At 44.1% G+C, this 25800-nt stretch overlaps 1 protein-coding gene and 1 non-coding gene across 2 annotated transcripts in view; both read left to right on the top strand.

The window, feature by feature from the left end:
* The window catches only part of LOC127028533 (ubiquitin-associated protein 2-like), a 93390-nt gene that overhangs the window by 59976 nt on the left and 7614 nt on the right, over positions 1 to 25800 (top strand). The window contains exons 14-23 of the mRNA XM_050914295.1: positions 299 to 573; positions 1704 to 1876; positions 2982 to 3192; positions 4378 to 4417; positions 8925 to 9108; positions 11631 to 11697; positions 13039 to 13234; positions 14501 to 14592; positions 15491 to 15538; positions 25195 to 25273. Of these exons, the coding sequence (XP_050770252.1) occupies positions 299 to 573; positions 1704 to 1876; positions 2982 to 3192; positions 4378 to 4417; positions 8925 to 9108; positions 11631 to 11697; positions 13039 to 13234; positions 14501 to 14592; positions 15491 to 15538; positions 25195 to 25273 (1365 nt within the window). The remainder of the gene's footprint in view (positions 1 to 298; positions 574 to 1703; positions 1877 to 2981; positions 3193 to 4377; positions 4418 to 8924; positions 9109 to 11630; positions 11698 to 13038; positions 13235 to 14500; positions 14593 to 15490; positions 15539 to 25194; positions 25274 to 25800) is intronic.
* Positions 1311 to 1395, top strand: LOC127028550 (small nucleolar RNA SNORD121A). Its single transcript, XR_007768020.1, has one exon. It is a non-coding gene; the product is annotated as a small nucleolar RNA SNORD121A (small nucleolar RNA).

Below are 25800 nucleotides of genomic sequence, written 5' to 3'. Positions count from 1 at the left end.
ATATGTGATAATATTATGTGACTGTATAGATAGGTTTATTTTCATATTTTTGAAGAAAGCTAAATAATGCTTGCCCACAGCTGTTTGTTTAAAGTAGAGAATATCAAATGTTGGCCTTATTATTGCAGTGGTAATGTTCAATGTGAAACTAGTGTGATGTCTGAAAGACTTGCACACTCTATAAAATCATAGCTGTCGAGTGTGTCAAGTCACCCAGATTCTTTCATAAAGAGTAGAAGCATGAAGAGCAGAGTTTAATGCTTTAATTTTGATATTTCTTTTTCCCAATGCTGACCAGACTTTAAATCCCAGCCTGAACCATCCCCAGTTCTGAGCCAGCTGACCCAGCGACAGCAACAACAAACGCAGGCAGTCCCTGTTCCTCCTCCTGGGCTGGAGTCCTTCTCCTCCCAGGTAAAACTCCATGAGCCATCGCCAGTAGACACCTCTACAGCTGTTAGCAAAGTGTTACAGCTCCCTACTATATCTGTGGATAACCAGGCAGTGACTGCTCATCAAACTCAGCAGAAACAGATAAAACCACCAAAACGGAGGATAACTCCAGCATCCAAGGTGGGTAATTGAGTGGTGGCTTGTCCTTAGTAAACATATAAACATACAAAAGCTTGTATCGGAAATAGCGTGGCCAGCAGGACTAGGGAAGTGATTGTCCCCCTGTACTCGGCACTGGTGAGGCTGCACCTCGAATACTGTGTTCAGTTTTGGGCCCCTCACTACAAGAAAGACATTGAGGTGCTGGAGCGTGTCCAAAGAAGAGCAACGAAGCTGGTGAAGGGTCTAGAGAACAAGTCCTATGAGGAGTGGCTGAGGGAACTGGGGTTGTTTAGTCTGGAGAAAAGGAGTCTGAGGGGAGACCTTATTGCTCTTATCTCCAGCTACCTGAAAGGAGGTTGTAGTGAGGTGGGTGTCAGTCTCTTTTCCCAAGTAGCAAGGGATAGGATGAGAGGAAACAGCCTCAAGTTGTGCCAAGGGAGGTTTAGATTGGGTATTAGGAAAAATTTCTTCACCAAAAGGAGTTGTCAAGCGCTGGAACAGGCTGCCCAGGGAGGTGGTTGAGTCACCATCACCAGGTATTTAAGCACCACATCTACACACCTTTTAGGGACATGGTTTAGTGGTGGACTTGGCAGTGTTAGGTTAACGGTTAGACTCGATGGTCTTAAGGGTCTTTTCCAACCTAAATGATTCTATGATTCTATTCTATATATAAGTTGCTAGGGAGGAGGAGAGCAAAGACCATGGTCTATTTCTTGTTTATAAAGCAGGAAATTAAGCTGGATAGTTTTTAGGTCCAAAATACAGTGATGTTGTCTTTTCCAAGCACATATCTGATTGCTCTGTGTGGAAAATGACTGTTGCTGAGTGATTTTGGATTGACTTAGTAGCCACAAGATGAATGTTGGCTGAAGGGGGATGGACACAGATGACATTGTAGAATAGTATGGCTTACTCTTTCAGCTCCAGATCAGGGCACAGAATCAATGAATTAATTTCAGGTTACAAGAATGTAGTTAATTTATGTGATGTAAAGTGGGGGGTTGTCGCAGATCTAGTTAGCAGCGAAGGCTGAGGCAGTAACTGAAGAAGCCTGTAGTTAAGGGAGGAGAGGGTGTCAGTTACTGATATCTTTAATACAGATAGTGCATGCAAAGGAATTATGGCTTTTTTTTTCCTCCTTTAAGATTCCTGCCTCTGCAGTGGAGATGCCTGGATCAGCAGATGTGACAGGGTTAAATGTTCAGTTTGGAGCTCTGGAGTTTGGTTCAGAGCCTGCACTCCCAGAGTTCGAATCAACTTCAAGCAGTGAGAATACCAGCCAGGCGACCAACAACAGCTTGTACTCAAAATCTGTAAAGTATGTGTGAGTTCCCCTTGTGCGTTCTTACATGTCTTCTTTAGGGGGTCAAGTTTGTGCCAAAAACATCAAGGCACAGTTACCATGTAATGAGAGGGGGAAATATGATGACTTGTAAGGCTAAGTGTTTTCTGTGGATGGCATCTTAAAGGAGAAATTTATTTTCTAATTACAATCAAAATCTCCCTGGATGGGTCAATGTGAAGCTGGAAGTGACATGAATGTAAATAACCTTATAATAAGCTACCCTTTATAGAATTGCTTTCTCATGTTTAATTGTCCTGATTTTCAAATTTGTTTGAGGGTTTGTTCCTCACAACCCGAATTTTTCTGCTTTTGATCCAGGAGAGATGACCCTTGTACCATATGTGTGTTAGTAGATTGGCACCAGATTACAGATCTGATGCTCCTATGGGATGAGAAAAGAAGCCAGGCTTTCAGTATGCAGAAGCTCTTACTGGAATGCTGAAATAGCCAATGATAAATGCCAAAGTACCAGTAACCCATTTTTTTTTCCTTATTCAAAAATTGGCTTCAGTAAAAAGCTTCCTGAAGTTAATTCAGAAATACTAGTAAAAATGAACTTTCACGTTCATTTCTAGTTCTATAAATGATTTAAGCTGTTTAGAGAGTAAAACACTCCTGCATGTTTTAAAGTATTTTTTCCTCTTTGCATAGTTCATTCTGTTAGACTGCTACTGTAATGTTAGAATTCTATTGTAAAAAGAGACTGGGTGTTTCTCATCATTTACCAGACTTTATGGATCTAGTTGTTTAAAAAAGAGAGATTATGATCATTAATTTATCCTTTGAGAAGGTGGAAATAACATGACTGAAAAGTGCTTGTGTGTAAACTCATGTTTTGGTTGGGCTGGCAGGAGGAAGGTGAATGGTGCTTAGTGCAGCTGATGGTTTTGAAGCAGTGATTACTGGGAACCAAAGCAAAATTATATATTTTTTTCATGATTAGATTTTCTAGTATAAATAATGTAGATTTGACTGCATGTTTAAGGTAATTCTAGATAACTGTATAGGAGCTGATATTTTCCTGAAGGTGTTTGAGATGTTGTTTACCAAGATGATAAATAATTTTTACTTTTTCCAGTGATCCTTTGAATACCTCTTTGCCAATATCCAATACAGTACAGGAGTCCACCTACACAACCTCTGCCATCACCTCTTCCAGTCTGACCTGCTCATCCCAGAGCACTAGCCCAGTAACAACAACTTCCTCCTATGACCAGACTTCTGTGCATAGTAGGATAGCGTACCAAAGCTCCATGGCTCCATCTGAATCAACCCCTGTTGCAGTTACGGTTAGTGAATTTCAGAAATAAGACCTTGAAAAAGGTGAAATATTCTTATCCGTGTTAGACTTGTATTACCCTGCTATGTTAATATTTTAACCAAGCCAATTGGTATTTTTGATTCCCAAGTCCACTCTGTTGTTTTTTTTTCTTTTCCTATTGTGTAGCCATTTTTGTATTTGGGATATAAGAGCCTCTGATTTTATGGGTTTTGACATCTTAAATTGCTGTTTGATTTTTTTTTTCTTAGTAACACTTAACATTCTAGTTGAGTTTCCTTCCCTGAAGTTTAGCTTTTAAAAAAGGAACTATCTCTGTGTGTAAATATTAATCATGGTATTTTGCCATAACTTGACAGTTTCTATCCAAAGGTATATTATTTATTAAATTTATATGGCACCTAGCAAATGAATTCCAAACTCTTTGTGGCCCCTCCAGCATTACTCTTCTGTTGGATTTAAACAGCAGTGGGAATTAGTTTCATGTTTTATTTTAAAAAGCCTAGGGAGAGGTCTAATCTAGGACAGAGAGGATCTCTCTTGGGAGATATTCAAAAGCACCTACTCTCTTTGTATACAGAATGTAGGTTTGTTTTAAGAGAACTTAATTTATTAAATGTTTAAGGAACTTGTGAGAGTTTGTAAGTTTATTTACTTCTGGCCTTTGTTATGTAATGGCTCAGTCACACTTGTCTTCTGCACTAGCTCGTATGTACTGGTGAGGATCAAGCTTAGACTATCCACTTCTGTACTCCAGCGTTATCCAAAAAACAACTGGTGCCTCTCAAGTCTTTTCTTTCAATGGAAAAAAATTGGCATCTCTGTAACTTGGATAGTTAAAATTGTGAGTTGCATTAGATCAAAAGGACAACCATTTCCTATATGTTAACACAATTCATTCTTTCATATTGGTGTGAACCTGAAGTTTATGTTATATACAGTACATGAGAAGTTCTCCTGCTGATGGGTGTAGTATGGGCAGTGTATGGGATTCTGTATGTTCAGGACACCTTGCACTTGAGACAACTTTATTATGTGGTTTTGTTAAAGGCAGTAAAAAGTTAATTTTCTGCCTTTTTTGTCTTTCAATTTAGAATGAATATTGAACATGCTTCATGCAAAACTCTATGTGTGATTCAGTCTGAAAATTTAATATACCTCTAAGATGATTTATTCATTTCTCCTTTGTTTACAGAATGGGCACAGTGGTGTTAGAACACAGGCAACTCTTGACAGTAAGTTTACGAAGCTTGGTTGTGCACAGGACTTTCTGATCTTTCCTTACTACTTGCTGTGCGCACAACTGTAGCAGTGTGTCGTGGTTTAAGCCCAGCTGGCAACAAAGCACCATGCAGCCGCTTGCTCGCTCGCTCACTCCTCCCCCCCGGCGGGATGGGGAGGAGAAAATACAACAAAAAAACTCGTGGGTCGAGACAAGGACAGAGAGGGATCACTCACTGCTTATGGTCACAGGCAAAACAGACTCGATTTTGGGGGAAAAATAAACCAATTTAATTTGTTAACAACCAAATCAGAGTGGGACGATGAGAAATGGAACCATATCTTAGAAACACACCTTCCCCCCATCCCTCCCTTCTTCCTGGGCTCAGCTTTGCTCCCGATTCCTCTACCTCCTCCCCCACAGGGAATGGGGGTTGCGGTCAGTTCGTCCCACATTGTCTCTGCCGCTCCTTCCTCCTCAGGGGGAGGACTCCTCACACTCTTCCCCTGCTCCAGCGTGGGGTCCCTCTCACGGGGGTCAGCCCTCCATGAGCTTCTCCAACGCAAGTCCTTTCCACACACTGCAGTCCTCCATGAACTGCTCCAGCGTGGGCTTTCCCACAGAGTCATGGCCTTCTTTGGGCCCAGCCACCTGCTCCAGTGTGGGGTCCTCCATGGGCTGCAGGGGAATCTCTGCTCCACTGTTGTCGTGGTTTAACCCCAGTCAGAAGCCAAGCACCACACAGCCGCTCCCTCGCTCCCCGTCCCCCTCCCCCTGCTCCTGGTGGGATGGGGAGGAGAATCAGGAAAGAAGGCAGAACTCGTGGGTTGAGATAAGAACAGTTTTAATAACTAAAGTAAAATATAAAATTAACAATAATAATAATAATGAAATATAATAATACTAATACTACTACTACTAATAGTAATGAAAAGGAATATAACAAAAAAAGGGGGGGAAAGGAAAAAAAAACCCCAGTGATGCACAATGCAATTGCTCACCACCCGCTGACCGATGCCAGAGCTGTGATCTGCGCCTCCCGGCCAACTCCCCCCTGTTTATATACTGGAAATTTGGGGATCGAACCCGCGACCTTTTTGCGTTATTAGCACCACGCTCTAACCAACTGAGCTAACCACTGGGCATGACGTTCCATGGTATGGAATACCCCTTTGGCTAGTTCAGGTCAGCTGCCCCGGCCATGCTCCCTCCCAGCTTCTTGCACACCTGCTTGCTGGCAGAGCATGGGAAACTGAAAAGTCCTTGGCTTAAGATAAGCCCTACTTAGCAACAACTAACACATCAGAGTGTTATCAACATCATTCTCACACTAAATCCAAACCACAGCACTGTACCAGCTACTAAGAAGAGAGTTAACTCTGTCCCAGCCGAAACCAGGACAACTGTTAAACCTCCATGGGCTGCAGGGGGACAGCCTGCCATCTCACCACGGGCTGCAGGGGAATCTCTGCTCTGGCGCACCTCCTCCCTTTCCTTCTTCACTGACCTCGATGTCTGCATGATTGTTTCTCTCACAGCCCACTCCTCTCTTCACTGTAGCTCTTCTTCCTCCTCTCCCATCTTCTTCCTCCACCCTCTTTTCTCAGCAGTCTTTTCCCCTTCTTAAATATGCTATCACAGAGGCACTACCACCGTTGCTGATTGACTCGGACCCACCTCTGGCCAAGGCCGAGCCAGAGCCAGGGAAACTTCTAGTAGCTTCTTCCCGTTGCTGATTGGCTCGGCCTTGGCCAGAGGCAGGTCCGACTTGGAGCCAGGGAAGCTTCTAGCAGCTTCTCACAGGAGCCACCCCGGTAGCCCCTCCCCCACTACACAAACCCAACACACAGTGACATCTGGTTTAAGGTTTTATATTGTTCTCGCTGGCTAATTTTTGGCTGACCCATTTGAGTTTATTTTGTACTTGCATAGGATATACTGCTTGCTTCTTGACTAAAACTGAAGTATGAAAGCAGCCCTATTAAATCTACAAACCTAAGCAGTCTTAGAATTAGAGAAGCTGCTTTGCTGCTGCTTTTTCTTTTGAATTTATCTGCCAAAAATTAATATAAAATTAAAATAAAATATAAAATTGAAAATTAATATCAAATTTCTTAGCAATTCTTCCAATTCTCAGTTGGGAAGCTGTGAGTAGCATTTAGCTGTAATGAAACAAAGTCACATTCTTTGAATGCACCTCTCACTGGGTATAGTGCTACTTATGCCCTATTACAAGCCCGTGGGGAATAAGGGTGACTAACATGCTCCCTCTGCCGGGTAGCTTGCTGCCTTGCAGTGGAGTAACAATAACACAGTACTGGCTCTGATACAGGCATTACTGTTATCTTCATCTTGGTTTGTTTCTAATGTGATATTTTACTTGTAGCACCCCTACAGCTCTCTTCCTGGAGTTAAAATAATTATAGTATTCACTCTTCTGACCTTTATGTGCTGCTCTGTGGAAGTTTTCAAGGGCAGCAGTGTGAATTAACATCTTTTGGAATTCCAATGCTTCAATTTTAGGTCTATCCTCTTAAACATCTCTTCAGGTAGGTCATTAGTGGGGCAGCATTTTTTTTTATACTTCTGAGTAGAAAGAAGTTGAGTTTTCAGACCTGTAAACAGTGTTTTGTTAGTGCCAAGTTCAATTTAAATGAGCAGGAGGAGTGTATATGCCCAAAGAGTTACCACTTAAAAGATTGTTATATATAAAAACAACTTTTCAAGTGGAAAACTTTCTTACTCTCATGTACAGAATTAATAAACAATTTATGAAATTCACTACAGGACTTGTCTTTTTGCTATGGAAAACAAAGATCTGAGAATTCCTAATATTTTTGTAATTATTCTATAACGGCTTTATTAGTCCCTTTTTCTATGCCAGTTCTCTTTTGAGAACAATTTTGGTTTTTTCTGTATCTCAAGCACATAAACTGGAATCAGTCTTCTTCCATGTATCTATTTCATGCATCCAAACTATTTTGAAATTCTCTCTTCTTAACATTTGAAAGTACTGACCTTTTCCCTTCTGTATGTGCTGATAATATTCTTAGTTGTTCATCTCTCATCTTTGCTGCTGTCCTTTAATATCCAGATCTCATGCTTCCTAAACCCTTAGTTCAAAGCATGGCTGGTGTGTTATAATTCTGACCATCCTACTTGTCTCCTGGTTTTCTTTGTCTTGCACATCGTGTTCAGGCATCTTGTAAGGGGTCTTAATGAAGATGGTGATTCTGTCCCTTGTATTGAGGATATCTACTTCAAGAAGGGAACCCTGCTCTAAATGTATTGAGAGTTGTAAATGTTACTTACTTATTTTTATATGTATCTTGCCAGGAGGTATCAGATGATATAGTTGCCTTCTTCATAACTATGTTTCTGTTTGTCACTTGAATTTCCTTCTCTGTTGTCAGTTACCATCATACTTATTGCTAAGGCCAAGACCTCTTGATTTCTGTTTGCATAGCGCCCAATCCAGCAACCTGACTCGGGTCATTTAGCGAGGAAACCAAGCCAATAACGTGAACAAACTGTGATACGTAACTTCCAAGCGTATATCTGACTTTTGTTTGGTGACCATTCTAAGACTGTCTTCACATGCATTGCAAGTTAGTGATGATCCACTGGGTAGTGGTCTCTGGTGTGGTATGGAAGCATGGCCCAGCAGAAGGCAGGGCTCAACTCTCTCTCTGAGTTTTATTGGTGGGTGAGTGCCTCTAATTCTGTGTATTATCTTCGGAGGACAAGAGATAAGTGTAGAAACAGCTGGGTATTATGTTGGGCAGTAGAGTTGTTCAGTGTTTTATTACAGTATAGTGATCCTTTGGAAAGGCACATCTGTGGTAAACAAGTTCTACTCTGTATAGCCTAAAAAGTAATATTAATGCTAAATGCTTTTTGTTATCTAAGTCAAATAAAGTAAGACAATATTTGACAACTCTTTAGCCATTAAAAGTGCTTAATGCTGTGCTCAATTGTGGCCTTTTATTTTAGCTTCTTTTATTCTACTGCATTACACATTTGACTCAGTTCTCCAAACTGGTAAATTGTATGTGCCCTTGTACTCCAGCGATCCAAGTTTCAAACATCTAAGGTGCCGTGTAGGTTGGAATGAAGCAGCAGAGCTGTAGGTAAAAGCAGATTTGTACAGCGCCTTGAAAAGTGCAAATGACTTTTGTTTGTGGAACCAAATGCAAGGAATTTTAAAATGAGGATTGACTTGCGAGCAAAAGTTAGTAATCCAGATAGTGGGAGGTGAAGTGCAGAAGACTGTAGTTTACTACACGTGTAGCAGTGAAAATTATAAATCTGTTGTAGGTGAAGAGCTTAAAGGGAAAAAATGATAGTTCTGTTGCTGTTTGAATTTTCATTAATAGCCAGATTGCTTGATACTGTTATTGGTTCTTAATGGTCAGGTTTTTGTAAACCAAGGGGAGAATACTGTTGTGTTCCTGGATCCAGGCTGGGATGTCAGGTATGGTGGAATTTGTCTTTGAATGCCTCTTTTTAACTCATTGCAGCTACTTCATCAGTTCCAGCGCCTAAGACAGAGCCTTCTCCTTCGCTACCTTCTGCTGGTTCTCTGCCTAGCACGGTATCCACCACTGCTTCGCTTCTGCCTTCAGCATCACAGCACACAGCAACGTTGCCCAGCTTGCCTCAGTCCAGTGATTTGGCCAGCAGCTCACTTTCCCAGTTAAGCAGGTACAATAGGAGTTGTGATAAACTGAAAGGGGTTCAATTTTGGGGAAAGGGCAAACATGAGGTGATTGCGTGTGGGGCTGTCAGACACCAGGGTCCCCTTTTCTGACATTAACTAGAATTAGGAGAGAGATTCAGAAGAGACCAGGATGTTTCTGGTTGCAAAGTATGAGCTCTGGGCTGCCTCTTAATGATAGAGCAGCTGCTGCCCTCAAGTTTTCATGGTGTATAAACAACTTTGTGTTTCAAGGGGCTCTTGCTTCAATCATGCCAGCTAAATTGATTCCCCCACTTTGTTTTTCCTACTTTGTCCACAGTGCCTGCTGTTTGTTTAGTGTCATATGTTTGAAATCATTCCTTAACAGTTTACTTCCTGGCTAATTTTGAAATATTGTAGTTTCATTTATATTTGTATTTCTTAAAATTAAAAACCGGAAATAATTCCACAGGGACAGTGTGTTTTTTTTCTTTTTCTAAGACATTTCCTTAAGACACTTTGAAATATCAGATTGGTGTTCCTGGAAGTGCATTTAGCACAGCTTAGCTCATTTGCACTATCTGTCTGATTTTTCAGTGCCTGTTACTTGAGCTTCGTCCTCAGGCAGGTGACATCTGAGGCTATACTGGTTGAGTGATATTTTAATACTCACCTTTGTACTGTATTTGTTAATATAAGAAACTAATTTGATGGACTATCACAGGGTTTTTTCTGTTTCACAGCTAGGACATGGTTGATTCTCTCTTAATACACTAGTGTTTTCTGTTGAATAAAATGGTAAACGTGTCAAATAACAAGAATTACTCCATTCACATTAGAAGCATCATCTCCCCACATTTGTTTGTTGAAAAGCTGTGTACATTGGTAGAAATTTTAGTTGGGGGATTGATGCTGTTGGACAGATACCAAGCACCATGAAAAGATGATTCCTGAATTCCAAGCATATCTGACTTGGTTGTGCTGGCGACTCTTGTCTGCATCTCTACCGTAGGTCAGATGGTCAATTAAGGCTTATTAGAAGAGCCAGGGAGAGTGGGCGAGGGAGTGGTTTAAAACTGTATGTTGGACTGAACCATTTCTTTCCTTGCTGCCTGAAGTGGTGTCATTGTAATTCCTGCAGATGGGGAACAGTTTTAAAGAGTCGAAGTAAAATTAATCTATGAAACTGCCAAGATTTATTCTGGTCCCACACCTCAAAGAGCTGCCAGAAGTATTTGCCCTTAAATTAGGGCATATAATTTAGCCTGCAGCTTTGTTATGAAAACTGCTGTATTTTCTTGTGGCTATTTCCATAGAGAACACTAAAATATTTGTTATGGTTAGGATCTCTCTTGCTTCTGATTTCACATGAGGAGGGGCTTTTCGAGCACCAAACCATACATATTTTTTATGGCTTTGTTTTGTTTGCCTTTGTTCAGCGTTCATTTTGTTTATTCCATACTGTACTGTAAGTTATGTTCTTGACCTCGAATGTAAGGTATAACTTTTGTCAGTGTAAATGTTTTAAGAACCAGTTTCAGTCACCTTTCAGGGAAACATTTAAAGATCTTTGGATTACAGATGAATGTCGGTGCAGCTGTTATTGCCAAAAGTTCACAGACCTGGTCAGCTAGGGAAAAAAGATGGTGCTAAAGCAGAGTTGCTTCCTAAAATGAAGTTATCTGCAGATGTTTTTCATCAGGGGATTCTTTATTTTCATATTTTACAGTATATGTATAAAACTGAGCTGATAGTTCTGATTCATCTTTTCAAAGAGGAAATGGCTTTTGGTGGGGTATAGTGGTATGAACCAGCCTTGATTAAATTGCCAGATTCTGTAGTAGTATGTCTAATTTTTGGGCTTTCACAGATGCTCTTCATTTGCTGGGTTTTTTGAGCCCTGTCTTTTGAGAGTGTGTTGGGACTTTTGGCAGAGTTATGGGGCAAATACCCTGCAGTTCTAATTGGTTGAACTAATGTTATGCAGGTTATGTGAGAAATACCATAGTGAGTCAAACCAAAGCACTGCCTCGCCTAATTAATACCTGTGCCCCGTGGCAGGCAGCAGCAGTTGCTCAGGGAAAGAATGAGAAACAAGCCATGTGTTGTGTGAACCTTCTTCTGGTTTTGGACTTTACATGTCTTGGAGTCATTGCTACATAATTCCTGAAGCAGCTATTGTTTTTCTAAAAATATAATAAATTGATAAATACAAGTGAATGGTGTTTTAGATGTTTCTTGTTAGTAATAGTTGTCTCTGTACTTCATTTTTTTTCATTAAACGGTAGTAGGATATTAGTTAAAGGAAAAAATGTCTGTAGGGGTGTGTATATATATATACACACACCCCCATACAGACAACTTTTTTCTTTAATATCCTACTGTGTGTGTATGTGTATACACATACCTACAATTTTTATTCTTTAACTAATATCCTACTACCTACTCTGTGTTTGTATATATATGTGTGTATATATACATACATATATATATTAAAAAGTGTTGTAGGAAAAATTAATTTTATTAATTCTTTGCAATTTCTTTCTAGCTCCCTTTCCAATCATCAGAGCAGCCTCTCCCCTGCCTCAGTGTTGTCTTCAAGCACATCACATGCAGTAAGTCCTATTCGCATTTCAACAAATGTTTGGCATATAGTCAGTTTATCTGATGATTAAGACCCTCTCTTAAAGTTCATTGTGTCCCAGTACACTAAGAACTGAAACAAGAGCCTTATCTCAGGGAAGGAGGACTGCCAGCCCTCTAGTGGTAAAAACAGTCTTTACCACTTGTGATTTGTACTAGATCAGGAATAGCTATTGCAGAGACTTGCCAGTCACACAACTGTAGAGGAAATTTTCGTGCCAGCAAGGGGGATGGAATAAAGAAAGAACTTCTTGTAACAAATGTATTAAAAAAAAAAAAAAAATCTTTTCAAATGGCTGTCTGAAACTGCTCCAAAATGTGGACTGTTAGCAGTCTCCACTGGAGAGGTTAGCTGGCAAAATGCAGGTGATGGAATGATACATGTCATGACAAATGCCTCGTGACAGATGATTTTAGAGTTTACCATGTGGTATTGTTGTCACCTATGTATTTAATGCATTTGAGATAACAAGGCAAATGGTAGTGAACACAGTGCTCTAGATGAGGTTGCACAAACAAAAGTCAGAGAGACACTGCCTTGTTCTGTGATGGGGTACTTCTGTACAATCCCAGTTGGGGTGTGCAGATAGGTTACTGCTTTTCTTTATGCCTGTATTTTGGTTTGTAATGCTCCATCCCTACTGAATATGTAACTTAAAAATTCACACTTATCCAAATGTCCTTCTTTTCTGTTGTCAGAGTTGTTTTGGCTTCTGTGTGTTGATGACACTGTTTTGCAAGTGTGATCAGCTTACAGCTAAGGCACTGTATTGTGCTGGATTCAAACCAGGAACTCCTTTATCCTCACGTGTTCCTGTAATACATCTGGTCTGCGTTTCAGTTTACCACATTGACTCTGTTGTGGGGCACTGCAGTTTTACTCTTTTAAATTCCACAAGCGCATTGAGGAAATCACGATAGCAGTGTCCTGTATTTTGAAAACAAATGCTGTCTTTTGGAAGAATATAGGAGTTTATTTAACATAACAAGTACTAGCTTAAAGGAGTATACAAGCAAAGCGCAAGAAATAATGCAATGGAGTGACATTTGAGTTACTGTGGTATAATTTTGTGATGATATAGCGGTTTGAATTTAACTCTCATGTAATAATTTTCTTTGAATACTTAAAAATCACAAGCATGCAACTTAGTTGCTTACTTGGTACATAGATAATGCATATCTTTTTCTTTTGCATATGCTGCTGTTACTTAAAATATTGTTGGTTTTGGTTTTTGTTTTTTTTTTTTTTCCCCAGCATCTTCCACTGTGGTTTATTTGCTCTGTGATCCTCATTCTTTTTGTCTCCTTTCTAGCACACTAGTGTTGAGAACACAACTTTGCTCCAGCCCTCAACAACCTTTTCAACTGTTTCAACCTCAGCCGCTAGCACCACCTCTTCGGTTGTCAGCATGGCAAGCAGTATGAACACTACAAACAGCCTTGGCCTGAGCGTTACCAGTGTGTCTATACCAGCTGCTACCACACGGGCAGCTCCCTTAGTGTCTTCAGGTTTGCAATATTAACAGATCACGTAGATAGAGGACTTCAGTCAGCAGGGCTGTCGGTTGAGCATCTCACCAGCCATAACTGAGCTAAGAAATCCACACTCTTGACTAGCATTTTCAGCATGCTTTATTTGCTGGCTTATAAAATAAAGTTGCCTGGTTTTGTGTATTTGAAATATTTGTTAGGGTGTTATGTGGCATTTATATAGCACATTCCATCCCCAAAGAGCTTTATAAATAGACACCAGAGCAGTTCTGACTTTGAAAGTTTTGGGCTAGGAGATTCGCCCAGTTTGTATTCCAGGTTGTGATCAGCTCTTGGCTGTGAGTTCACATTAGCTTTAATTTCAGTCTTCTCTATGACTTGAATTCATTTGGCAGTATCAAAATATACTGCAGTGTCATCATTATCATATGCCACATCCCTACTGTCGCATCTACAGAAAGTAAAAAAGTGTCTGATGTCTGGGTCATTCCACAGCAAATAGCACTTCAGAAAAAGGGTCCACAGAGAAGGTGGGGAGGCTTCTTGCACTGAAGTGGAAGCAATGCTAAATTCTCTCTTGCTTCTCTAATCAACCTGAACTGCTAAAAGGAAATCCTTTGGAGTGAAGTGAATGATTTTAAATATTAAGATCAAACTTAGTTACAGAAGGATTTCTCATTTCTCATTCCAAAACCTTGCAAATGAAGTGTCTGATGACTGGCCAAAGTGCATTTTTTTACTCTTCTGCTTCCTAGCACTGCTTCATGGAGGCAACTGAAACTGTTTCAGTCTTCTTCTCTTTGCTATTCCCAGCTGCAATAAGTCACCCACAAAAAGTATGCTAGCAACATTTTGTGTTTTCCAGTCTATTGCTCTGGTGATAAGGGGGAATGTGTTGACAGAGCAGAAAATGAAAGGAGAGAATTTGCTCTCTTAGATTGAGAACAATGCCTGAATTTTGCCTTCAGGACAGGACTGAGGAAAGGAGAAGTTCCTGTAATTCTTGTAATCCTCTTGGACAAAGTAAATGACAAAATCACACTGTTCTCTGATGGGACTGTTTTCAGTCTTAAGTAGCCTGTGCTTTCCCTTCTTTGAGGCATGGTTAAACTCTTCAGGCTATTTTGAGCATTTTCATCAACCAGCACAAAATTCTTCTGCCTAGTTCTGCTCTTTACAAGCCATGACAGTGCAGACGCCAGGGCTTGTGAGCTATCTTGTCTCAATGCTGAAGCCTTTTCTTTTCTAAAGGCTTGTTAAAGTGTCTGTATTTTGATTCTACAGGCAAAGCTCCCCCAAACCTGCCCCAAGGTGTACCACCCTTGTTGCATAACCAGTATATTGTGGGACCTGGAGGACTTCTGCCTGCCTACCCAGTAAGCAATTTAATTGTTCCTGTCCTTGATTGCTTAACTCTTGGTGCAAGCAGGCCCTCCAGACCTGCTGCTGTCTATGCCAAGGCATTTCTGTTGGCACATGTTGCACCTGGAATTCTTGTTCCAAATGCTTAAGAATATGTGAAATGTATTCAGTGAGGGTTTACTGTTGATAGTAAACTGCAGAACTGTTGGTACAGGCCTGATTTGGCTGCTGTTGAAGCTAAACATGTGTGTTGCTATGGTTTTCAGTGGTATCAGGTTTTAGGCCCTTTGAGTAAAATTAGACTCGTTCAGGTTTGTGTTACTGGAATAGATTTACTATAGTAATGGTTGAAATGTGCTATGTGTCCTGTCTGTTATACTTTGAAAGATTGCACATAGCTTTTTGATGTCTGACCAGGATCAACATATTTTTGGTTATCTGTTTTTTGAATCAGAAACTTTATTCTAATCATTTTTCTGTATCACACTGAATGCAAGGGGTTACCATAAGTTGTTTTGTGGTCTAGTCATTAAACCTTAAATCCTGCTATTCTCAGAAGTAATGATTGAAGCAAAGAAGGCTGTTGCTCTTACTCCCAAATCTGAATGCCCTGTAGATTTTTCACAAGTTGATGAATGATGCATCTGTGAAAACAGTATTGAAGATGGGACAGTAATACTCTCCTCAGAGGACTGCTGTCACCAAGAAACAACATCAGAGTGACAAGCCATTTTAAGCTTAGCTCTACTAGCCTTAAAATGCTACAGTGTGCCATGATAGCACAATGCAACGTATAGCTGTACACCTTTAAAATAGACTGGGCCTAGGTCAAACTCTGTTTAAAGCCCCAAATTGGTCAGCGTCAGAGAAAAGTGTTATAATGATGTTTTATTTTTATCTGTCTTTAAGCAGATTTATGGTTATGATGATCTCCAGATGCTTCAATCCAGGCTGCCAATGGTAAGTAAATGGCTTGGTTTATTTAATTTTAAACAAGTTATCTTCAGTGTTGATCATTTGTGCAACACAAATTAGTTCATTTGATGATGATTAAGAGCTTATCCTTACGTTCTATATTGTGGTTTTTTAAATATCCACAAACAGTTTCTCTAGGTGGTGTAAATTGATATAGAGCAACTGTTGCATCGTGCATTCGTCCATCTGCAAATTCTGTAAATAGAAGCAAGTGTGCTCTGTGCTTTTGAGTGGAGAAATTTTTAATTGTTGTAGCAACAGTATGACATCTTGTCAAATCTAGTTGAAATCTGAGCGTGAATGTTTTCTTTTACCAAGAGGTAGGGTTGAACAGCAAGTACACAAATTGGCAGCCAGTAGGTGCATCTGACAGGTTTTGGAGGCACTCGTAGGTGGAGATCTTTGTGTATGCATCATGGCAACAAATGCAGGTGAGCTGTGGGAGGGAGAGTATACGAAGTTTTCTTCCTTACCTGGATCCAGAATGTAAATGGCATGTGAGAGAAGTTGAGAGTTAGATTCACAAAGAGCCTCAGCCTAGATTGCGGAAAGGTAAAGAATTTTGTTTTCAGAAAGCTAGGATAAGGAACTTGGAGAGAAAGTTTGGTAGTATGTAACTGAGAAAAGTTACAGGATTAAGTGATGCAGTGTATCTGTAGAGGCAGAAATGGAGCAATGAGCAGTGACCTGGAAAAGAAGTATCGCTGGATGAATGCCATAGTTAAAGGTCCAAGTCCATGTGGAGTCTGGGGACAGCCAGAGTCAGATAGTCAAAGGTGAGTACAGGGATGTCCCAGACAAAACCCTGTCCAGCTGCAAATCCTGAATTAAAAAAATAAAGTTGAGCGCATTAATGAAGGCATGATCCTTGGAAGAATTGTTGACTGAAATGAATGAGATTATTTTCTAGAGCAGCAAAATGACAAAATATTTGCAGTTATGGGACCAGGAGAGACATGGTTACATTGGTAGGAGACAAAATGTTTTCTAAAATTTTTTTGTTGCTCTCTGGGCAGGAGTGCTTTTTCCATGTAGCCGTACCACAGGGCCATGCAGGGGCTGGAGCAGAGCATGCCTCTTGGTGGGGAGGTTTGGTTCTGAGGGGCCAGGAGCTGAGAATTATTGATGTTATTTACATGTAGTGACAGCAAATGGAGAGAAAAAATGAATGGGTAATACTTAATCTAAAATAAATACAGTAAAGCACATGGAGAAAAAAATTTATTAACCTGTCCATTCAGTCCAAGAGTAAGGCTGAACAAGAGAAAATGTAAGGATTCATACCTTGTCTGTGTTGCCCTGGAATAGTTCATGCTGTAAGGTGTTTTCAAGCAGCACAACGAGAGTTGTTGTGAAAAATGCCTGAAGTGGCAAGAGTAGCCGAACTCAGCCTAATCAAAGTGATCTCTGCCGTGCCTCTCCTTCATCAGCCGGTCTAAACCGGGATGGAAGGTGGAAAATGTCGAGGAGATAAGGACCAAAGAGATGATTCTGATGATGATGGCTAAACCCTGGCAGAGGTTTTCCAAAGAAAGTTGAGGAAAGTTCATCCTTGGGGAGGTGCCAAAGAGAAGAGTGGGCACGGGATCTGCAGAGCCCTGTTTGGAGCAGGGCTTGGAGTAGGTGTTGAGTGGAGGTCGCTTCCCCCCACCCCAAAGGCTCATTCCTGTGCTGAGACAAGAGGCACTAGCAAGCTTTTTGCAACAGGTCTTTATTTTCTGTCCAATAAATAGGTGAATAAATAGATAAAAACCATTGTCAAATTAAATAGAATAAGTTATATAAATAGACGAGTAGTCAGTGGAGGCTCAGGGTCCATGGCTGTTCTTGCAGCGGCTCTTGCCATCGGTCAGGGATGGGGGTGGGGCCGTGCAGGTTGATCGGGGTAGTTGGGCTAATCGCACATGATGCGGGTGAGGTTGTGGAGGCATTGGAAGCAGACACGAGCTTCTAGGCGGACGTGTTCCCAGGCGCAGGGGCTGCGGTGGTGGGTGCGGAGGAAGTCCTGGATGCGCCCGAAGTATTTGTTGATGCTGAGCAGCAGGTTGCGGGGCCCTTGGCCTTTGAAGAGCACACTGTTGGCTGGCACGCATTGCTCCAGGTGGTGGATGTGGTGCTGGAGCTGTTTGAGGAGGTGGTGCCGTGCCTGGGCGTCCCAGTGGTGGGGGGTGCTTGGGCTGCTGAGGGTGGCAAAGAGGTGCTGGAGGATGCGGAGGGCGGTGGCAGCGGCTTGCTGTGGGTGGTTGGTGTGGAGGAGGGTGTCGGGGAAGGGGAGGGGCGTGTGCTGGTGGTGGCAGAGCTGTGGTGGGCTGGGAGCCATGGCCTGGAGGAGCTGGAGGCTGTCCCAAGGGAAGGTGGCATCACAGGGACGCAGGTGGTGGCAGGTGAGGGCAGCGGTGAGAGCCGGCAGGAGTAGGAGCGCCGGGGCACCGTGTCGCAGGCGGGGCTGTGAGGTTGCGGGCGCAGCCATGGTGGGTCTGTGGGTGGTGCTGGGCAGGAGCCTGGTCAGGCTTGGTGGTGGTGTGGGTGGGTGCTGTGGTTGGGGTGCTGCTGGGTGGCCGGCTTTATGTGGTGCCGTGGCTTTCCTTTCATCATCATCATCTAGACAGAATTTCCATTTTCAGTTTTGCTTTCTGTTTACTTTCTCCTGAGGGCTTTTGTTGTGCTTGTCAAAGTGTGAGCAGGAGGTGGCCATAGGGAAGGGGAGCTGGTTCTTTCCCAGGGCTGCTGTTGGGGTGCGGGGGGAGCCCGGTTCCTGTGCTGTTATGGTTCAGCGGGGGATGAAAGTGTGGCAGTAGAGGCTTTTGGGGCAGCTGTGCTGGGGCTGCGTTTCAGGGTTTCCTTTTCATCTCTTTTGTGAGTGGTCTTGCTTGGTTTTTATTTTCAAGTTTCTCTGCCTACCAATATCTATTTTTCTTATTTCATGCTCTGATATTATTTGTATATATGAGTTAATGCATGTTTTCCTTTATTTTTTATTGACAAATATTTTTAGTTTGTCAGTCTTTCCCCCCCCCCCCCCCCCTTCTCCTTTCTCTATAGCATCTGCAGCTTTGCTGGTGGAAGAGTGTTTCCTCTCTCTGCAAATATCTTGCGGAATGTTTTTGGGGTCGTCTGTCATCCCCCTGCCACCCCCAAGTTATTTGTCCTCAGTGTGTTGATATTTATAAACGAATGCATAAATGTCGCGAAGGATTTTTCATCAACTATTCATGATTCTGATTTCTAGATTTTGGGGTTTTTTATTGTGTTTTAAATTTGTTGCAGAAATTAGGCAACATTAGGTGTATGGGAGGCAGGAGCTGGTGGGAATATTTGTCTTTGACATGCTGGTCCATTCACATCTAGAAAGTGAAAGTGGGCAGAGTCCCAAGTGCAAGTTGTCACTGCTTCCTGGGAAGCTTCCAGCAGCAAGAGGTACCAGTGGCTGCTGATAGGGCGAGAACGGAGGTTTCCCCTGAGGTTTGGGAGGGGTTCTTTTTTAATTTAACTCAATTTCTTAATGTGTATGTTGATGCTGTAAATTCTTGCTGTGGTGGTGTTTTTGGGGGGTTTGGGGTGGGGTTTTTTTGTTTGTTTGTTTGTTTTTTGTGTGTATTACATTGGGATATGCTATCTTTTCTGTTAGTCTGTTGCAGGCTGCCTGTGTAGTAGAGATCTTACAAATGTCTTAGCTGGTGTGCGTGGTACCTAGCGAGCCGCTTGGTGATGCTTAAATCTATTATGTCAGATCACTTGCCGAGACGATCAGCTCCGGTGCAGGCGCGTTCCGCAGCAGAGCGGGGGATCGCAAAGTGCAAGGGGGTTTCCTGAGCCGGGGAAACCCCAGGGGAGCTCGGAGACCCGCCAGGAGCCGGCAGCTCTCACGAGGGAGAGTGGATGACGAGGCGTGGGCGGGGCCAGGAGTAACAGCGGCCACCCCCCACTCCCACAAAAGGCAGCCCTAGGGAGCGCTAGTGACCAGGACGGGCAAACAGGGCATGGTGCGGCAGTTTGCGCAGAAGGGCGCCTCTTCGAAGGAGGGGCATTCCACTGGCCAAGTGGAGAGGCTTGAAGTACACATAACCCAGCAACCGGGCATCGTTCTGTGGCTGTCTGCACAGGTCAAGGGCACTCATCCTACCTGACCCTCAAGGCAGAATGGTGGGCACTCGTCTGAGAGCAAAGGCTGCAGCCCTGGTTGGGGGGTCTGCACCATCTACCCCAGCGGTGGCTGATGCCTCCACCCAGACGGAGCTGCTGAAGGGAGAGGCTGCAGTGCAGACCTCAGACTGCAGGAAGTGCCTAGACCTTTCTCCTGGGGCAGGGACAGGCAGCAGACCTGCCTGCAAAAGGTGTGCCCAGGTGGAGGACCTCCTGCAGCAGGTGGCTGAGCTGCAGGAGGCAGTGAGAAGGCTGTGTAACATCAGGGAGGCTGAGAAGGAGTTAGATAGCTGGTTCCAAGCGCAGTCTGCAGTGGACCCACAGCCCATGGCCAAACAGCCCAGGCCAAACTCCCCCACTGGCACACACAGAAGGGAGGGGGGCCAATAATGTAGAAGAATGGAAGCTTGCAACGGCAAGGACCAGCAGGAGGAAGAGACTTCCCCCGAAGCCTGAGGTGCCCTTGCAGAACCGCTTCACCGCTCTGCAGACTGAAGAGGAAAGACCCATCACATCAGGAGAGGCGCTGGAGCTGAGTAAGGCAGCCCGATCTGCTCCCTGTATAACAACCAGCACAACTAAGAAAAGGCGGCGGGTGATAGTAGTAGGCAACTCTCTTCTGAGAGGTACAGAGGCACCCATTTGCCGACCTGATGCACTCTCTAGAGGGGTGTGCTGCTTACCGTGGGCTCGTATCAGGGATGTCACCGAGAGACTACCAAGCCTCGTACAGTCCACTGGCTATTATCCGCTGCTGTTAGGCACCAGGGATACAGCCAGGAGCAGCCTGAGGAGTATCAAGAAGGATTACAGAGCCCTGGGAGTGGCGGGTAAGGGACTCTGGAGCGCAGGTAGTTTTTTCATCAATCCTCCCGGTCAAAGGGCAGGGGTTTGAAAGGGCCAGTTGAATCTGGCAAATCAACAAATGGTTATGGGACTGGTGCCACAGCCAGGGGTTCGGCTACTTAGACCGTGGGACTCGCTTTGAGAAACCTGGTCTACTGGAGGCTGATGGGGTCCATCTGTCAGAGAAGGGGAAGAGCATCTTCGGTCATAGGCTTGCCAAGCTGGTGAAGAGGGCTTTAAACTAAAGTTGCCGGGGGAGGGGAACCTCAGTCCATCCCACTCCTACCAGTTTGATGCCAGTGCCAGCAATAGGTGCCCAGAGCCTGGAGAGGAATCACAGGTCAGCAGGAGAGCACCTGAAGAGCAGCACAAAGGAATTCCAGCCACTCCAGCCAGTAAGTCAGCTTCATCGGGGGCCCAACTTAAATGCCTCTATGCAAACACACGTAGCATGGGGAATAAACAAGAGGAGTTGGAGACGTGCGTGCGCCTGCAGGGCTATGATCTTATTGGCGTCACGGAGACGTGGTGGGATGGCTCCTATGACTGGAGTGTTGGAATGGAAGGATACAGGCTCTTTAGGAAGGACAGGCAGGGGAGATGAGGAGGGGGTGTCGCCCTCTATGTCAATGACCAGCTGGAGTGCATGGAGCTCTGCCTGGGGATGGATGAGGAGCCGACCGAGAGCTTGTGGGTCAGGATTAAAGGGAGGGCAGGGACAGGTGACATTATAGTGGGGGTCTGCTACAGGCCACCCGACCAGGAAGACCGAGCGGACGAGGCCCTCTATAGACAGATAGGAGCAGCCTCACGTTCACAAGCCCTCGTCCTCATGGGGGACTTCAACCACCCCGATATCTGTTGGAGGGACAACACAGCAGGGCATAAGCAATCCAGGAGGTTCCTGGAATGTGTTGATGACAACTTCCTTCTCCAAGTGATAGAGGGGCCAATGAGGAGAGGTGCTATGCTGGACCTTGTTCTCACCAACAAGGAGGGGCTGGTGGGGAATGTGAAGCTCAAGGGCAGCCTTGGCTGCAGTGACCATGAAATGGTGGAGTTCAAGATCCTGAGGGCAGGGAGGAGGGCACACAGCAAGCTTGCTACCCTGGACTTCAGGAGAGCAGACTTTGGCCTCTTCAGGGATCTGCTTGGTAGAGTACCATGGGATACAGCCCTGGAGGGAAGAGGGGCCCAAGAAAGCTGCTTAATAGTCAAGGATCACCTCCTCCAAGCTCAGGAGCAATGCATCCCAACAAAGAGGAAGTAAGTCAGGCAAAAACACCAGGAGGCCTGCATGGATGAACAAGGAGCTCCTGGACAAATTCAAACACAAAAAGGAAGCCTACAGAGGGTGGAAGCAAGGACAGGTAGCCTGGGAGGAATACAGAGAAATTGTCCGAGCAGCCAGGGATCAGGTTAGGAAAGCCAAAGCCCTGATAGAATTAAATCTGGCCAGGGATGTCAAGGGCAACAAGAAAAGCTTCTATAGGTACATCGGTGATAAAAGGAAGACTAGGGAAAATGTGGGCCCTGTCCGGAAGGAAACAGGAGACCTGGTTACCTGGGATATGGAGAAGGCTGAGGTACTCAATGACTTTTTTGCCTCAGTCTTCACCGGCAAGTGCTCTAGCCACACCGCCCAAGTCGCAGAAGGCAAAGGCAGGGACTGGGAGAATGAAGAACCGCCCACGGTAGGAGAAGATCAGGTTTGAGACCATCTAAGGAACCTGAAGGTGCACAGGTCCATGGGACCTGATGAGATGCATCCGAGGGTCCTGAGGGAACTGGCGGATGAAGTGGCTAAGCCACTATCCATCATATTTGAGAAGTCGTGGCAGACTGGTGAAGTTCCCACTGACTGGAAAAGGGGAAACATAACCCCCATTTTTAAAAAGGGAAAAAAGGAAGACCTGGGGAACTACAGGCCAGTCAGTCTACAGGCCAGTCAGTCTCACCTCTGTGCCCAGCAAGATCATGGAGCGGATCCTCCTGGAAACTATGCTAAGGCACATGGAAAATAAGGAGGTGATTGGTGACAGCCAACATGGCTTCACTAAGGGCAAATCATGCCTGACAAATTTGGTGGCCTTCCACGATGGGGTTATAGCGTTGGTGGATAAGGGAAGAGCGGCTGACGTCATCTACCTGGACTTGTGCAAAGCATTTGGCACTGTCCTGCACGACATCCTTCTCTCTAAATTGGAGAGACATGGATTTGACAGATGGATCACTCGGTGGATAAGGAATTGGCTGGATGGTTGCACTCAGAGTTGCAGTCAATGGCTCAATGTCCGGGTGGAGACCAGTGACGAGTGGCGTTCCTTAGGGGTCGGTATTGGGACCAGCGCTGTTTAACATCTTTGTCGGCGACATGGACAGTGGGATTGAGTGCACCCTCAGCAAGTTTGTCGACGACACCAAGCTGTGTGGTGCGGTCGACACACTGGAGGGAAGGGATGCCATCCAGAGGGACCTGGACAGGCTTGAGAGGTGGGCCTGTGCGAACCTCATGAAGTTCAACAAGGCCAAGTGCAAGGTCCTGCACCTGGGTTGGGGCAATCCCAAACATGGATACAGGCTGGGTGATGAGTGGATTGAGAGCAGCCCTGAGGAGAAGGACTTGGGGGTACTGGTGGATGAAAAACTGGACATGAGCTGGCAATGTGCACTCGCAGCCCAGAAAGCCAATCGCATCCTGGGCTGCATCAAAAGAAGTGTGGCTAGCAGGTCGAGGGAGGTGATTCTGTCCCTCTACTCCACTCTCGGGAGACCCCACCTGGAGTACTGTGTTCAGCTCTGAGGCCCCCAGCATAAGAAAGACATGGACATGCTTGAGCGGGTCCAGAGGAGGGCCATGAAGATGATCAGAGGGCTGGAGCACCTCTCCTCTGAAGAAAGGCTGAGAGAGTTGGGGTTGTTCAGCCTGGAGAAGAGAAGGCTCTGGGGAGACCTTATAGCAGCCTTCCAGTACCTAAAGGGGGCCTACAGGAAAGATGGGGAGGGACTCTTTATCAGGGAGTGTAGTGATAGGATGAGGGGTAATGGCTTTAAACTGAAAGAGGGTAGATTTAGATTAGGTATAAGGAAGAAATTCTTCACTGTGAGGGTGGTGAGGCACTGGAACAGGTTGCCCAGAGAGGTTGTGGATGCCCCCTCCCTGGAAGTGTTCAAGGTCTGGTTGGACAGGGCTCTGAGCAACCTGGTCTAGTGGAAGGTGTCCTTGCCCATAGCAGGGGGGTTGGAACTAGATGATCTTTAAAGGTCCCTTCCAACCCAAACCATTCTGTGATCGCTTATCATTTTTCAGTCCTTTTCTGTCTCACCTTTTGAGTCTATTCCTGATATTTCAGTTTTCACTTTAAGCACCTTCTACTGCATGCCTTCTGTAGGTCAGGAAATACCTGTGTTGTTTGAAGAGCAGAGTATCTCTTCTAATGTTTTCCTATGGGTGGGCATGAAGTGCAAAGATAACTGCCTTGCACTTGTATTTTCTAATGAATTTTGCTTTGAATGTGTGTATGCACAGGTGTGTGGGATAGGGATATGCAGTGGTGATGTGGTTTTCCACCACCTGAGGGGCAGTGGGAATAATTGCAATCCTTAGACCCTGTTCTCATGTGGATTTGGTTATATTTTGTCTGGTTTATATAGGGGAAAATGCTAGTGTGTCAGTTCCAGTTCATATCCACCGAATCCTGTTCAGATCTCTTCTCTAAATCTGCTTTTTGTGTAATTTTCCTCGGAAGGAGATGGGAGCGCTGCTTTTGAGTAACCTGCAAAGACTTTTAATAGGAATTTGGTTGTGTTTTAAGTGATTCATGCTGGAGTTGATGAGGTGGAATTACCTGGGAAGGAAAGGATGATGAAATATGGCACTGTTTCAAGTTACAGAAAGCACCTGCAATACTAAATCTTTGCTGGATTATTTCATGTTCAGTGATGGAGGATTGGGTGTAGGAGGCGGGGGTGATGCACAGGAATGCAGCAAGGTGGAAGGTGCTGTCAACTCTGAGAAAGCATTTGAGGTGCTGGGGAATTTGCAGAGGCAGGTATGAAGAAGGAGGATGCTTTTCCAGTGTTGAAGACTGTGTGGAAATGGATACGTTAGTGGTTAAAGCATTAACTCTTGATGGATTGGAGGTGGTAAAGAGTAAGCCATGAGAATTAGGAGGAAAACCACTTAGTAGAGTACCAGCCCCACATGTGGAGTTCACCCAGAGAGGGAAGGGCAAACTTTTCTCTTTTTCTCCCAAACTGAAGAAAAAATGCTGCTTTGGTTTTGCTGGCATGTCCTGTCATCTCGAAGTGTGAGCTTTCTAGGATGAGGACTGTCTTACCTTCCTGCAGAGGACCTAGAAGAATGATCTAAGGCAGTTGGGAGGGGAAAGCATTTATTCGTTGCCTTTAACTTACCATTAAGAGATTAAGTATTTGTATATGATATTAAAAATGTCTATAAAATAGGTTTATTTTGAAGTTGATCCAGGTAAATCTTCAGCTCTGCTGTAAGCGATAAGATCAGCTTCTGCCCAAGCTTCCTTTAGTTCTTGCTTTTTAAATTTTCTTATGCATATAACACAGGATTCATAAGAGCTGTCCAGCTCTGTTACGGTTTCAGCTATTAATAAATGATGTTGTCTCTTTCTAAGGATTACTATGGAATTACATTCCCTGCTCCTGCAACCTTGACAGGCAGAGATGGGAGCCTTGCTAACAACCCATACTCAGGTGAGTGCTATTTAAAGACGAGGATGGTAAGTGAGATGTGCTGGTCATCCTGCCATTGCTGAAAGAGCAGTTGTTTTTCCCTTCTGTAAGCAGTTAAAACCCATCAGTCCAAACTAGTCAAACAAAAGCGAGCATCTCCCTCTCAACCCTGACACTGATTTTTTTTTTTTTTGTCCCCCCCCCCCCCCCCCCCCCCCCCGGTTTTGGTCAGTAATTCATACTTGACGACTTCTGGGAGTAAGTTGGATAGCCTTTGAGAATAAGTGCAAAATTGTTATGAATGTAAATGGCAGTGTCATCTAGTGCCCTTCCCAAGCACATACAGGTGCTTGAAAAATATTCCATAGCTTAATCATTCTTCTCAAAATTCAACTGGCTTGCTTTCCTTTTTTGGCACTGGAATAGACCCCCCTCAGCAGCTCCCCATACTTTGTTACTGTTATTTTAGCACTTGTATGTTCCCAGCAGGAGCTGCATCTAGCAGGCTCTCCCTCACCCTCCCCAAATCTAATGGACTTTCCCAAAAG

The sequence above is a fragment of the Gymnogyps californianus genome, unplaced genomic scaffold (genome assembly GCF_018139145.2).
Source record: "Gymnogyps californianus isolate 813 unplaced genomic scaffold, ASM1813914v2 HiC_scaffold_34, whole genome shotgun sequence".
NCBI lineage: Eukaryota > Metazoa > Chordata > Aves > Accipitriformes > Cathartidae > Gymnogyps > Gymnogyps californianus.
This window is presented reverse-complemented; position numbering and strand designations above follow the sequence as displayed.